General features: G+C 41.9%; 1 protein-coding gene across 1 annotated transcript in view; it reads left to right on the forward strand.

Annotated features, from left to right (window-relative positions):
- The window catches only part of bltp3a (bridge-like lipid transfer protein family member 3A), an 81,548-nt gene that overhangs the window by 17,224 nt on the left and 48,204 nt on the right, over positions 1 to 16,120 (forward strand). Inside the window, exons 6-8 of the mRNA XM_078420952.1 lie at positions 761 to 898; positions 4,432 to 4,602; positions 9,300 to 9,477. Of these exons, the coding sequence (XP_078277078.1) occupies positions 761 to 898; positions 4,432 to 4,602; positions 9,300 to 9,477 (487 nt within the window). The remainder of the gene's footprint in view (positions 1 to 760; positions 899 to 4,431; positions 4,603 to 9,299; positions 9,478 to 16,120) is intronic.

Genomic DNA, 16,120 nt, shown 5'->3' on the forward strand with positions numbered 1-16,120 from the left:
GAAGTTTTTAGATCAAATCATTCTCGTATCCCACAGTTAACGTGACTACACCTCCATCCACCCTCTTGCAAAGATGCTATTCCTTACTCTCCTCCACTCAACTTCTGCATCTGCTCACAAGATGAGCCTTTCCAATCTAGGCCATCTAAAATTTCTTCTTTTTTTGGCAAACATGGTTTCCCCCTTGCTGTCATAAATGGATCCCTCATTTGCATCTCCTTTGTATCCTGTAGTTCTGCTCTCACTCTCCCTACCCCCACATTGAACAAGGATACAAGCCTCCCTGGTCCTTGTCTTTCCACCCTTCCAGACCCTGCATTCATTACATCATTCACCATTATTTCCGCCACCTTCATCAAGATCCCACCACCAGTCCCAACTTCCCATCCTCACCCTTTTCTGCCTTCTGCAGAGAGTGCTCCCTCCACAACTCCTTGGTTCAGTCAACCCTTCCCACTCAAACAGCCCCTCCCCAAGTTCTTTCCCCTGCATCCACAGGAGATGCAATACCTCCTCTCTCCCATCCGTCCAGGGACCCCAGCAGTCCTTTACAACTGTTCACATTCCTGGGGGGGGGTTTAGGTGTTTTCGTGCAACTCAAATCTTCTAAAACGATCTGAGATGGCAACTGGGCCCCATCTTGTGAAAGTGCAGATCTGTGAATAGCAAGTTGGTGTATGACAAGGGATGAGTAATTTTAGTGACTTGTCCTTTTTAGAATTAGACCATTCTAATTGAAACTTTGTAATGTGTTTAACAGGTTTTGACTTTTAAAGAAATAAACTGGCAAACACTTCGTGTTGAAGCTGATGCCACCCCAGGTGATCAGAGCATTATCAGCTCACCACTCCGACTCATCACCAATCAATCTAAAATCAGACTTGTCCTCAAGAGAAGGGTATGTACTTGCCAGCTTCCGTGCTCGTATCATTCATACATATCATCACTGGTTAATGATAAAAGTATTGCACTGAACTGTGCCTGGTGATAAATGTACCCAATGAAGACATTGCACTGCTGTATTGAGTTTTCCCAGTACTAGCACTTGCTCAAATAGAAGACACGTTGTGTCAAGGAAATCAATTGAGTTTCATATTCTTAGAATGGGTTGATTTTGCAGAGGAATATCATGGACAGTTTTATTTTATATTAAGAAATGATAATTAAATATTAAAACATGACCAAATAATTGAACAAAAATGTACATCTACACAGCCCAAGATGACAATAATAATAATAATAATAATACATTTTATTTATATAGCGCTTTTCATATACTCAAAGACGCTTTACAGAGATTTTGAGAACATAGGGGAAATGAATAAATAGATAAATAAGTAAATAAATAAATGAACAGAGAAAGGAGACAGAAGGTGAGGTGACCTTCAGTGGTTGAAGGCAGTACTGAACAGGTGAGACTTCAGCGATGTTTTGAATGTGGTGAGTGTGGGGGAGTCTCTAACGGTTTGGGGTAGTGAGTTCCATAGGGTGGGAGCAGCGATGGAGAAAGCCCTGTCCCCCCAGGATCTGAGTTTAGTCCGGATGTGGGGGGATAGGAGATTGGCAGCGGCAGAGCGGAGGGTGCAGGTGGGAGTGTGCCTGTGGAGGAGGTCGGTCAGGTAGGATGGGGCCAGGTTATGGAGGGCTTTGTAGGTTATGAGGAGGATTTTGTACTGGATTCTCTGGGGGATGGGGAGCCAGTGGAGTTTATAAAGGACGGGGGTGATATGGTCACGGATCGAGGTGTGTGTGAGTAGACGGGCAGCGGAGTTTTGAATGTATTGAACTACAATGATGTAGTTCAAAGTAAACTTGGTTCCACTCTTGTTCTGTGGCTTCGAAGTGTTACCAATAAGAACAATGAAGGAATCACAGACTTAGCCATTTCTGGAGTAGGGACCCAAGGTGGGTGGGGCAGAAGTGTGGTTGGGGAGAAGGGGTTGGTTGTTGTTGAGGTAGTACACTTCACCATTTATGCAGTGTTTTATGTACTTTTGATGCCTGGACTCCATCCAAATATTTCTTTGCCACTTTGATGCATTTTTTATTTTATCTCTCAATCCTCTCCAGTAACTTAACTACCACATATATTAGACTCACTGGTCTATAGTTCCCTCACACAGGTGTAGTCTTCCCATATCCTGCAAATAGACCATACACAGCCCAAGCTGCCATCTGTACTGCACTCGACCAAGGAAGCTTGACAAAAGAAAGAGAAAACATAGACTGTACCCTAACCTGCCACCACCCTCTTCGCAAAAACCTCAAGCTGAGGCCTCGCACTTGTCCTCCACATGGCCAGTCCACGAGTGTCTGCCTTACTTTCTGTGCAGCTATTATGAGTAATCACCTTGGGATGCTAACAGCTTTCAGCTGCAAAACTGAATCTTTGAGCACATCCTTCAATCTTATCCTCTGTCTGTCTGATACCCTTCTACCCTTATCAGAGACTTTACTCTGAGCTCAATTTTTACAGAATGGTGTCAATAATGTGAATTATGTGGCCTGTCCAACAGACCCAATTGAACATAATTAAGAACGTATTGCTGGGGGTGTTGGCCAAGGAGATGACAAAGACAATAGGTTTTATTTCCTTCAAGTGGATTTGGAGGACCTCAGCAGAGATAGCAAAAGTGGTATTTTTTCCTGTATTTTTCCAGTATTTTACAATGCGTGTTGTCGGTATCCCAGATCTCCAGGATGGACGAAGGCAATAGCAGACAGACCATGAGTTGTGTGCTAGATTTGAGGTTTTGATCTTCACATTTCCTTTATGGATGTGCTGGTGCATTGAAAACAATGATGAATTTCATTATAGATGATAGTCTATGCTGCCAAGTGACTTCCATGACTTGGAACAGCAATTGTCAGTGGGCATTGTTCACTGTCAGTGGGCATTGTGATATAGTGGGCGAGTATAGATTCTTCATTTCGTGAACATTGAATGTAAGGCCCACTCTTCACAAACAAGATGGAGTTTGCAACTCTGAGCAAGCGTAGACACAAGCATCTACTCACTTGACCACTGAGTTTTGGGTTATTTCAGTTCTTTCATGAAGTAACTGTAGCCTAAATAGATTCTAATAGTTCTAAAGATTAGCATTATTCACCCCACAACTAGTGTTTTGGAAGTGAGGCACAGCTATGCTGGGAAAAATTGCTACATGTGTCTGGAACAGCAATACTATTCTTCACTGAGAATAGCTCTGTTGTAGAGCTGTTTGTTCGTGTCAAGACTTGTTTGGCCTCATGAAGCAGATGTAAAATGGAGACAAAATTATGTGGGCAGCTGAATTTGAGGAGAGTGCTTCTTGGAACTTTTCAGATGATGCGAGTCAAAGGCTTCAGTGAGGTCGGAACTGGAGTACTTTGATGACTCTTTTCCGTTTGTCATCCAGAGGCCAATGAAGTCCAATCTTCTGGCAAACTATCGCAGGATAAGAACATTTTCATTGTGATAGAGTATCTGAACTGATAAGATAGAGAACGCAAGGTTTGTTACACCTTTCATTAGGTGGATCTAATCGTAATATGTAGTAATATTTAATTTTGTTCTGTATCTAAGTTACTCTATGTCGATGAGAAATGTGGTTTATCATTGATTAGCAGTTAAATCTAGTTTGTTCCATGCATTTGGTTGCTCCCTCTTATGCAGCAGAATTCCAGGAAGAAGGAGATAATTGGTAGTATAGATGTGTACTTGTTGCATTTTGGGACAAAATTAAAAAAGATTTTCTATGAAAATGTTAATTTGATCTTGTAGTGGTTTAGCAGGACCATTGAGTAAGTTGGTTATTGGATGTTAATATTTGAGTAAAGAGCTATATTCCAATCATGACAGCTGTGTGTTTTCACTGTTTAGTACTAATCTACAACAAATTTTAATTTAGCACTGTTTAAAACTGCAATACAGCCTGAGGTGTTTCTCGGGAGGATTATCAAACAGAACTTGACATCAACCTACTTCAAATGTTAAAATGGAAGAGATTTCAGGGTAGTTTATAAGAAGAAAGAAATAGAAGGAAAGCTGTGTGAGACGGGATTGCTGAAATGTGCTGAGAGGCGATAGAAGAACAGTCCAGTAGTCGTGTGCTAATTAAAACTAGGGAACAGAGGTAAGATGAGGCAAGGCCATGGTGTGATTTGGAAAATGAAGTTGACAATTCTGAATGTTACTGAATAAAGACCAGTGTTGATCAATGTGAACAAAGTTGATAGATTATTGTGAATCTGCAAATTTGTACAAGATTATTCATTAATATTCTACCAGATAACTATCTAAGATAATAATCCTGACTGAAGAGGAAGGAAAGAATGTTATCAGTAAAAATCTTAAAATTCTGGATTTCAATTACCACAGAAGATTCTTTGCACAGATTACTCATCAAACAAGCGTGGGAAAATAATATATATATATTTTTTTTTAATCAGATGAAGGATTGTAACGTAGTGGGCTCGAAGCTCATGTTCCTGTTGGATGATTTGCTCTGGGTTCTGACTGACTCGCAATTGAAAGCAATGATTGAATATGCGCAGTCCCTCAGCGAGGCCATGGAGAATTCTGCCCAGCAGCGGAAACGAATGGCTCCAGACACAGCTGCGGTTAGTGCAAATAAGATTCAGCAGTTTGTTTCCAAGTAATTTGAATTGAGAAATATATTAATTTACAACTTTCCTCAAATTGGCTTCTTTCACTTGTAGATTTAAAATTAAGTATCAATTTACCTATTTTCTCCCCAATGCATTTCCTTCTATTTCGTGTAGTATTGTAATATTTATTAAAGTAGGTCTTTGCCTTGCAAATGGCTTTAAAGATACAAGACGTATGAACTATTTCATTTTGGCTTCAGAGCAATGTAATTGATGTATTTTCTGCACTTTGTCAAAATTAAGCATGGCTTGTAACTAAAGTTGCTTGTGAGGTATTACAGCTATTATCTGGACTGCAATTACATGTGAGATATCTTATTTTGAAAGTAGCTGACCAAAACAATCACTTTTATGGCATGCGGAACTCTCCGTGAACCAATTTTGTCCATGTCAGAAATGAACAATTTCTGAGTACTGGTAAACCAATGGGCAACAGAAATAGCAGAAGTTTACTCAGTTGCAGCCAGTTGCTGCAGATGTCACAAAAGGGCAACAAAATTCCAACAAGATGTTTTTTTAATAAAGTCACATTTGAAGCCCTGGATGTTTGTCCAAAGGGACAAGTTTTCAGTAAAACTATTCAACGTTAAACTTTAAAGACTCTACGACAAACATCCATGATCAAGTACAATTTTTCAGATTTGTTTTCACAGAGATATTGATTATTGATACATATTTCGAGTTCGTAGGAAGGATTTGTGTCAAGTCTGATTTCCATAAGCCAGGTCTTCTGTATCCCGGGTAGCCCCTGTATTATGCAATGCAAGTACCGTTTTGAGCAAACGGTAGACAGGTTAACCAGATGAAATTAAAATGGCTACAAGCATTTAAATATCGCTTCGACCGCCTATCCATGTTTTGTTTAGTAATTGAATTGCAGTAAAAATGCAAAGTTAATGTGATTTATAATTGTAAACGTTTTGCTCTGATGTTCTGTGCTGTACTTTTAGCATTCAATGAGTAACCACTTTTGCTGTTGGCATCATTACCTCACAAGCCATATGGTTACGTTGTTGAACTGTCTGAATACCTCAGCAGCACTGTCATATGTCCATTGCACAGCGTGACCTGGGAATGGAACCATGGTGCTCATCTGCAATCTCGGCCTTGTGTTTCTGGGTCCGATTGCATGTGGACTTTAAAAGTCCCCCGAATCAAACGTGTGAAATAGCACTTGGAAAGCACAGCGCTTGAGTCCACGTGTGGACTCTTATGCATCGCCGAGACCAAACGTAGACTGGGTGATCGCTTCACTGGACACCTTCACTCAGTCCGCCTAGGCCGACATGATCTCCTGTTTGCCAAACACTTAAACTCCCCTTCCCATTCTCATATTGACCTTCCTTTCCTGGGCTTTCACCATTGTCAGAGTGAGGCCAAATGCAAATTGGAGAAACAGCACCTCATATTTACCTTAGGCAGCTGACAACCCAGCGGTATGAATACTGATTTCTATAACTTCAAGTAACCCTTTCATTCCCTCTCTCTCTCCATCCCTTCACTCTAATCGTTGTACTAGTTTCACTGTCCTGTTGAGTTTCATTGTTTGTATATCTCATTTGTACCTCGCCCACAGCCAACAATGGACCGTATCCTTGATCATCGTTACTTTTATGCATATCTTTCATTTGTTCTATATCTTTCAATATCACTGTCTATATCTCTCATTTCCCTTCCCCTGACTCAGTCTGAAGAAGGGTCTCGACCTGAAACGTCATCTATTCCTTTTCTCCAACGTTGCTGCCTGACCTGAGTTACTGCCTGCTGCTTGCCTGAGTTACTCCAGCTTTTTGTGTCTATCTTCGGAAATAGTTATATTCCTCTTTACATCACTGATTAAGTGCCACTACGTTGTCAACATTTGCAAATTCCACAGAACTTTGCTTAACCATTTAAGGAAACAAAATATTGAAATATCCCCAGAGTTCTACAGTAAATTAGAAAATATTATCACTCAAACTAAAGGAAGCAAAACTTGCAACAAAGGACGTCTTACATTTTCCTATATTTTCTTAAGTTCGACCACTCCAACATAAACTCTTCGTCCGTAGTCAAATGGTAGAAATATTTGCTCTCATGCCATGTTGTCGGCTGAATTTAATTATCGAGGAATCAACGTAGGTGGGGGTTTTTTTTTTACTGTTGTCGTTACATGGCAATCAAGTTCTGAAAGTTTTAAATACTTTTGTCCCTTTTCTTACAATTGTGTAATTTCTGAAATTGGCCTTTGAAACCTTTATTTCACCCTCCTGTTAGCGGAAATACCAACGATTAGATTATTTTTCCTCCAGTATTATAAATATGGGCACTGCCTGCAAGGTCAGTGTTTTGACTGTCCAACTTGACTTTGGTCCAGTTGAGGTTTACCTTTTGACCTTTTTCTCAATGACCACATTTGTTGGTGTAGAGTTTATAAAATGGAGTTTACAGTGAAGGGAAATGTTTATGAGATGACATGACACAGGACACGTGTGGTTCAAACTTTCAACATGGTCAGCATTGTGTTGAAGTATATATTTGATTTGGATGTCATACTTTATTGAAAATGTTTTTTTCCATGTATAAGATACGTATGTTTCAACGTATGTGTTTTTATCACCGATGAGTTGGTATTCTTTGATTGAAGATGATCTTAGTTATAATGTACCTAATGACTAAGATAAAATAGATTAGGACATTAATGGTCTGATATTTAACTGGATTTCATAGGATCTATGCAAGTTCTAAAAGGAGTGTGTGGAAGATTAAATCTGGACCTATAATGATTCAAAATACATTCAACAACCAAGATTCTAATCAATGCATATGAGTAAGCTTAGAATTAAATTTTCACATGAGTGTTGACACAAATCTGATTAATTTTGTGGTTATCTTGGTGAAGGGTGAAAATTTGGGATTTTTTATTGGCCCGAGGGGTTTTTGTACATTCCCCTGAAAAAGAAATGTTATTTTTTACTGGAAATACCCTCTAAGCAATGAGAGCAACCAGTCCTGCTGCTGGTAATATTTTGCAACTTCCTAAGTGAAACAGTCATGCAATTCTGTGCCACTGGAACAATCAGGCGGAGACATGGAGGGAACATTTTGCAAGGACTGCATAGGAATATAATTTTGAAAAGTGAATTGAATATCAAATTATATTCAGTAAGTGTCAAAGAGATTGTACAGCGATAATTATACATTTTAAAGGTCTCCAATTAAAACTAGAAGCATGAGACTAAACATTTTAACTCTTTAGTGGCAAAGTTGCTTTTTGGGAGTTGGAGTACTTTAAATTCTGACTTTCGTTGTTGCATATACTTCATATCTGTCATGCAATGATAGGAAAAGTAACCAGTCAATAGATGTGAATGGGGAACTTGAAATTGAGCATACCGTACTTCCAATAGTACGTTTTTAGTTATTACCAGACGACCTGTTGGCCCGTTGAGTCCAAACCTCTCCTGCGGGCCCGGCAACCCTCCCTCAACTGACGACCCATGGACCCGTTGCCGGTCTGGGAGTCTCCCCTGGGGTCGGGGGCAAGCGAGGGGGGAGAGGGAGCCACTCACCTCGGCCCCAGGTGCCAATCGCGGAAGATGCCGGCGGCCAACTTCTTTGACCCTCTGCCGCCGTGTTGCACCATGGGAAGAAGGTCAGGCATGGGGCACGCCGGGATAGGCGCCGGTCCTCCCACAACTGCGCACACGCAAATCCAGCAGCGATCTTACCGTTGTGACACAAGATGAACACATGATTATTAGATCAACTGGCCCCAACTGCACAGGCCCATTCACAGTAAAAAGTTTACAAAGTGAATAACTTTTAAAATATAACAACAATTTGAATGAAACTTGCTGCTGCACACCGCAGGCCAATGGTGAGTAAAGTGGGCCTAAAATTGTTGCGCTATTGTGTACGGTTTTGGCTGTATTTCGGGAACATGCAAATATATATACATACAAACATAGAAGATGAGAGTTTCAGTAATATAATAATAGATAGATGCTTTGACAAATTTTTCCTAATCCATCTTTGTATATTTTACTTGTTAGTTTACTTTGTGGAATAAAACAATGAGTAAGTCTGAAAATATTTGAATACTTGGATGGGGTAGAATTCATTTGTGATCCAACATTTCACTTGGTTGTTGTGGTCTAGAAGAAAATAGAACAAGTGCAGTTTTATTTTGCACTGTTGCATACTTAAGACTTTACATACAATTTTTGGAACAATGATAGGATTTTAGAAAACAATAAATCAATAAATCAATAAATTTCAAATCAAATCAATAAATCAATAAATCAATAAATACTTGTTTCAAATCAATAAATACTTGTTTGAATGATTTCAGTTTTACAAAATGTAGGCAATTTAATTTTAAGGCATGTGGTAGAAAGTAAAGAAACCTTTCCCCATAAATCCTTTGCTTCTGTTGAGTGCATCTGGCAGCTTATGTTCCTAAACGTGAACAACAATGTCTGACAATTTCGGTGCTACCTATTATTTTTTTAACAATTGCATACCTCTTTCAGAGCCACTTGTCTTTCAGTGAGTTCGGCAGTGGTCAGTTTGGCAGTCAAGTATTAGCTTGACTATATTTGCATTTTAAATTGATTGCAGCTTAACAATAACATATTGGTTAAAGTTATGAATGTCATCTTTTACAGACTAGTGGCATAACACCTAGTGCTCATCAGCAACGAACACAACCAGCACATACGAGTAACAGCACAAACAGCATTAGCCAGTACTTTGAAATGTATGATGTGAAAGAATCGTCTTATCACAGTCATTTCTCACGCCTGGATTTGCATATTTGTGATGATGGTTTATCAACGGAAGAAGGTACTTAATGATATTAACAAGGTATTGCAGGTGCTGGTTAAATCAAAGAAAGACACAAAATGCTGGAATAACTCAGCGGGTCAGGCAGCATCTCTGGGGAACATGGATAGATGACGTTTCCTGTCCGGCCCTTCTACAAACTGATTGCGGGGGGGGGAGAAAGAAAATTGGAAAAAGAAGAGGGTCAGGATAGAGTATTGTCAGTAATAGGTGCACACAGGTCAGGGGGGGGGGGGGGGGTGACAAGCAGATTATTGGACAATGGCCAGAGATGGAGCAGCTGTGAAAAAATAGCCCTCAAATTCACCTGGACTATTTCTGACACCTCTCTACTCTTGATCTTTTTGTCCCCATCACAGGGGAGAGACTTGACTGAAGTCTACTCTAAACTTACCGACTCCTACAGTTATCTAACCTACACTTCCTCTCTTCTTGCAAAGATGCTGTCCCCAAATTCCTCTGTCTCCGCCGCATCTGCTGCCAAGATGAGGCTTTGCACTCGAGGACGTCCAACATGTCCTCATTCTTTAGTGAACGTGGTTTCCCCTCAGCAATCACGGATAGATCCCTCACCAGCATCTGCTCTTTGTCCGTCACTCTGCTCTCACTCTCACTCCTGCCACATGGAACAAGGATAGAGTCCCCCTGCTCTTTGCCTTTCACTCCTTTCACCAGCCTCCACATTCGACACATCATCCGTCACCTCCAATGTGATCCCACTTTCAGTCATATCATCCCATCTCTATCCTTTTCCACCTTTTGCAGATATCGCTCCCTCTGCAATCCCTTAGTTCACTCATCCCTTCCCACCTAAACCACCCCCTCTCCAGGTGCTTTCCCCTGCAACTGCAGGAGATGTGACACCTACCTCTATTCCTCCATCCAGGGACCCTAGGTCCTTCCAGGTGAGACAAAGGTACACATGCACCTCTCTCCTCATCCACTGCAGCCGGTGTTCCCGATATGGCTTCCTGCACATTGGCGTGACCAAGTGTTGACTTGACAATTGCTTTGCCAAACATTTGCTCTCGGACTACCAAGGCTTATTGGATCTGCTGGTTGCTAACCATTTTAGCTCCTCTTCATGTTCCCATGCTGATTTTCAGTCCTGGCCCACCTCCATTGCCAGAGTGATGCCCCACGCAAACTGGAGGAAGAGCACCTCATATTCCACGTGGGTAGCTTATAACGCAAAGGTATGAACATTGAATTCTCCAATTATTGTTATTAACTTGCACGCAAACAGCCCCTTTCCTCCGACCCCCACCCACTTTCTTTCCTTTCCTCTGAACCCTGGCTGACCTTGCACTGGTTTCTCCCCTCCTCCTCCTCCTCCTCCTCCTGCACCTGCATCCTTTCCACTGGATACACATTTCACAACTTTTCTACCCTCAAGTTTCACAATTTGTAGCTCTTTCACCTTTTTGGTCTCACACCTGTCTTTTCATTTTGTCCAATAATCTGCCTTTCAAATAACCCCCCTTGCATGTGTTCACCTGTTTCTGGCCATGCTCTCTCCTGCCTCTCCTCTTTTCCAACTTTCTTTCCCGCCTCCACTGCACTCAGACTGAGTAAGGGCCCAGAACTGAAACATCACCTCTCCATCATCTCCAGTGATGCTGCCTAACTCAGTTACTCAAGCATTTTGTCTTTCTAAGGTATTTAATGATGCCAGATGTTTGCAAATAGCGATTTTATGCAGACCAATGGTTATTCTGTAACACTATTAATCTCACGTTTCATTACATCTAACAAGTACAATAAATTTGAGCCTTTTATGACAAAATCCTCCTTTCTTAACAAACTATTTGTTAAGAAAGGAGGATTTTGTCATAAAAGCCTCATAAATTTATTGTACTTGTTAGATGTAATGAAACGTGAGATTAAAGTGATTTGGAGGTGAGTAATTTTTAATTAAAAGAATATTCTCAGTGTTCTTGATTCAAATAGTTTGCAGCTCTTCTTTACCACCTCAAATAATGTTAACCTTCGCTTGGATTACAGGTCTATGGTTTTAAGACCCAAATTGAAGTGTTGAGCATAGAATATAAAATGATTCCCCTTTTCAAAAAATGTTGCATTATGAGATGAGTTCTCTTGTAAATGTCACATTAAATAGATAACCACGTGGGATTTTGGGCCTACCAAAACGAACACATAGCATTAACAGCTGAGAAAATAAAAGAAATGGAACCAAAATGAAACATTTTAGAAATATTTGGTATTAACAAAGAACTGCAGATACTGGTTTATACCAAAGATCGGCACAGAATGTTGGAATAACTCTGGGTCAGGCAGCATCTCTGGAGATCTCTGGGTGATGTTTCGGGTCGGGACTCTTCTTCAGCTTTTTGAATGTCAATAGTAAAGATGAGTGAACGGGGGCCTGGTAACTGAAAGTTGTTAGAGTTGAACGTGTGCAAGGTGTCTTGAATGTAGGCGGGAAGGGATTGGACAAGGCGGGTATCAAGGTATGTGGTGATGAGCTCAGTGGGGCAAGAGCAGGCAGAAATAATGGGTTGGCCAGGGCAGTTCTGCTTGTGGACTTTCGGGAGGAGGTAGAAGCGGGCCATGCGGGGCTGGGGAACGATGAGGTTGGAGGCTGCGAAGGGCAGATCGCCAGAGGTGATGAAATCAGAGATAATCCTGGAGCTAATGGCCTGGTGCTCATCTGTAGGCTCAATGTCAAGGGGTGTCTGAGAGATGGCCTCGGCACAGGAGAGGTCAGCCCACAACGGGAGCTTTAGCTTTAGTTGTAGCCCTCAGACAACAGCGGCACCTCCCTTGACGGTGAGTTAGATGATAATATGGGGATTGTTGTGAAGTGAGCGGCGGGCTTGGCCATCGGAGGGGATGAGATTAGAGTTGGTAATGGGAGTAGCTAAATCAACACTTGATTTCTTGCCAGCAGTTAGAGATAAAAAAAAGTCCAGAGAGGATAGATGGCTGTCCAGGGGAGTCCCCAGGGGGAGGAAAGTTGGAGACAGGAGAAGAGGTCATCACAGAAAGATCTTGTATGTCTGTCAGCATCATTAAAAACAGGTTGACACATTAAACTGAAAATACAACGTTAGTTCTGATAAGGGAAGTTATGGAGTCGTACAGCGTGGAAACAGGCCTTTCTGCCCAACTGAGCAGCGTGCTCCATCTGCACTAGTCCCACTTGCCTGCGTTTGGCACATATCCCTCTAAATCTATCCTATCCGTACCTGTCCAAATGTTTCTTAAACATTACGTCAGTACCTGCCTCAACTACCTCCTCTGGCAGCTCATTCCATTTACCTGCCACCCTTCCTGTAAAAAGAAAATTGCCGCACGAGTTCCTCTTAAATCTTTCTCCCCTCACCTATATCCTTTGGTTCTCGATTTTCCCCCACTCTGGGTAAAAGATGGTGCATTTGTCCTATCTATTCCTCTCATGATCTTATACACCTCTATGATCACACATCCTCCTGTGCTCAAGGAATAAAGTCCTAGCCTGCTCAGCCTCTCCCTATAGTTCAGGCCTTTGAGTCCTAGCAATATCCTTGTAAATCTTCTCTGCACTCTTACTAGCTTAACAACATCTTTCCTATAACAGGGTGACCAAAACTGAACGCAATATTCTCAATACCGATGCCTTGTACAACTCAGGAGATGCAACATCTGTCCCTTTACCTCCCTCCTCAACTCCACCCAAGGACCCAAGCTGTCTTTCCAGGTGAGACAGAGGTTCACCTGCACCTCCTCCAACCTCATCTATTGTATCTGCTGCTCTAGATGTCAACTTCTTTACATCGGCGAAACCAAACGCAGGCTTGGCGATCGTTTTGCTCAACACCTTCGCTCAGTCCGCCTTAACGAACCTGATCTCCCGGTAGCTGAGCACTTCAACTCCCCCTCCCACTCCCAGTCTGACCTTTCTGTCATGGGCCTCTTCCAGTGCCATAGTGAGGCCCACCGGAAATTGGAGGAACAGCACCTCAGTTCGCTTGGGCAGCTTGCAGCCCAGCGGTATGAACATTGACTTCTCCAACTTTACATAGTTCCTCTGTCCCTCTCTTCCCCTCCCCCTTCCCAGTTCTCCTTCCTGTCTCCACCTATATCCTTCCTTTGTCCCGCCCCCCTGACATCAGTCTGAAGAAGGGTCTCGACCCGAAACGTCACCCATTCCTTCTCTCCTGAGATGCTGCCTGACCTGCTGAGTTACTCCAGCATTTTGTAAAATAGATCCAACTTCTATACTGTTGATCCTAAAATGTTAATATTTTTCTTTTAAGGTACCACTGACTTGAGAATTTCCAATGTTTCCTGTTTTTCTTTCAAATTTCTGCTGTGCTAAAGAATTTTGTGTTTGCAAAATTACACAATGCATTAATTAGTTAATGTTAATTAATTAACTAACAACCTATTGCAGATACTCTCACATTTGTGGGAAAAAAACACAATGTTGGAATTGCCCATCAAACAAAGCATTAGTTAAATGAAACTGAGTTGGCTTTTCAGATTGAAATATTAACTGTAAGCCTGAAGCTCTGATAAAAAGTCAGTGATCTGAAACATTAGGAAGTAAAAAGCAGGATAGACAAAGGAGAGTCAGTGGATGTAGTTTACCTGCATTTTCAGAACACCTTTGATAAGGTGCCGCACATGAGGTTGCTAAAGAAGATGAAAGCCCATGGTACCTGAGGGAAGATACTAGCATGGATATCAGGTTGGCTGGATGGCAGAATGCAGAGTGGCAAAAAAGGGGGCTTTTTCTGGTTGGCTGCCAGTGACTAGGGGTTTACCGCAGGGGTTGGTGCTGGGCCGCGGCTCTTCACATTGTATATCAATTATTTGGATGCGGGCTCTGTGGCCAAGTTTGCATATGATACAAAGATAGGTGGAGGAGCATGTAGAGAAAGCAGGGACTCTGCAGGACTTGGACAGGTTGGGAGAGTGGGCTGAGAAGTGGCAGTTGGAAAACAGCGTAGCAAAGCGTGGAGTCATGCATTTTGGTAGTAGGAATAAAGGCATAGACTATTTACTAAATGGGGAAAGAATTCAGAAATCGGAGGGCAAAGGGGCTTGGGAGTGCTGGTGCACAATTGCCATTAAGTTAATTTATTCAGAAGGGTCTCGACCCGAAACGTCACCCATTCCTTCTCTCCTGAGATGCTGCCTGACCCGCTGAGTTACTCCAGCATTTTGTGTCTACCTGCTTACTTTCAGTGACTGATGTACAAGAACACCCAGGTCTCATTGCACTTCCCCTTTTCCTAATCTGACACCCATTCTGATAATAATCTGCCTTCTTGTTCTTGCCACCAAAGTGGATAACCTCACATTTATGGCACCCACTCACCCAACCTGTCCAAGTTACCCTGCATCCTCATAGCATCCTCTTAACAGTTCACACTGCCACCCAGCTTTGTGTCATCTGCAAATTTGCTAATGTTACTTTTAATTCCTTCATCTAAATCATTAATATATATTGTAAATAGCTGCGGTCCCAGCACCGAGCCTTGCGGCACCCCCCTAGTCACTACCTGCCATTCTGAATGGGACCCGTTAATTCCTACGCTTTGTTTCCTGTCTGCCAACCAATTTTCTATCCATGTCAATACCCTACCCCCAATACCATGTGCTCTAATTTTGCCCACTAATCTCCTGGAACCTTATCAAAGGCTTTCTGAAAGTCCAGATATACTACATCCACAGGGTCTCCCTTATCCATTTTACTTGTTACATCCTCAAAAAATTCCAGAAGATTCATCAAGATTTCCCCTTCGTAAATCCATGCTGACTTGGACAGATCCTGTACTGCAATCCAAATGCGCCGCTATTACATCTTTAATAATTGATGTATCTAGCATCTTCCCTCCCACCAATGTCAGGCTAACTGGTCTATAATTCCCTGCTTTCTCTCTCCCTCCTTTCTTAAAAAGTGGGATAACATTAGCTGCCCTCCAAGCCACAGGAACTGATCCAGTATCTATAGAACATTGGAAAATGATCACCAATGTGTCCACGATTTCTAGAGCCACCCCCTTGAGTACCCTAGCATGCAGACCATCAGGCCCTGGGGATTTATCAGCCTTCAGTCCCCAGTCTACCCAACACCATTTCCTGACTAATGTGAATTTCCTTCAGTTCCTCCCTAGATCCGCTGTCCCCTAGTACATCTGGGAGATTGTATCTTCCTTAGTGAAGACAGAACCAAAGTACCGGTTCAACTCGTCTGCCATTTCCTTGTTCCCCATAATAAATTCACCTGTTTCTGTCTTCAAGGGACCCACATTTGTCTTAACTAATCTTTTCCTTTTCACATACCTAAAGATGTTTTTGCTATCCTCCTTTATATTCTTGGCTAGCTTACCTTCGTACTTCATCTTTTCTCTCCGTATTGCCTTTTTAGTTACCTTCTGTGGTTCTTTAAATGTTTCCCAATCCTCTGGCTTCCTGCTCAGCTTTGCTATGTTATATGTCTTCTCTTTTAGTTTTATATACTGTCCTTGACTTCCCTTGTCAGCCACGGTTGCCTCTTACTCCCGCTAGAATCTTTCTTCCTCTTTGGAATGAAATGATCCTGCATCTTCTGGATTATTCCCAGAAATTCCTGCCATGGCTGTTCTACTGGGTCCCTTTCCAGTCAACTTTGGCCAACTCCTCCCTCATGCCT

Source organism: Rhinoraja longicauda, chromosome 24 (assembly GCF_053455715.1).
Source record: "Rhinoraja longicauda isolate Sanriku21f chromosome 24, sRhiLon1.1, whole genome shotgun sequence".
In the NCBI taxonomy this organism is placed as follows: domain Eukaryota; kingdom Metazoa; phylum Chordata; class Chondrichthyes; order Rajiformes; family Arhynchobatidae; genus Rhinoraja; species Rhinoraja longicauda.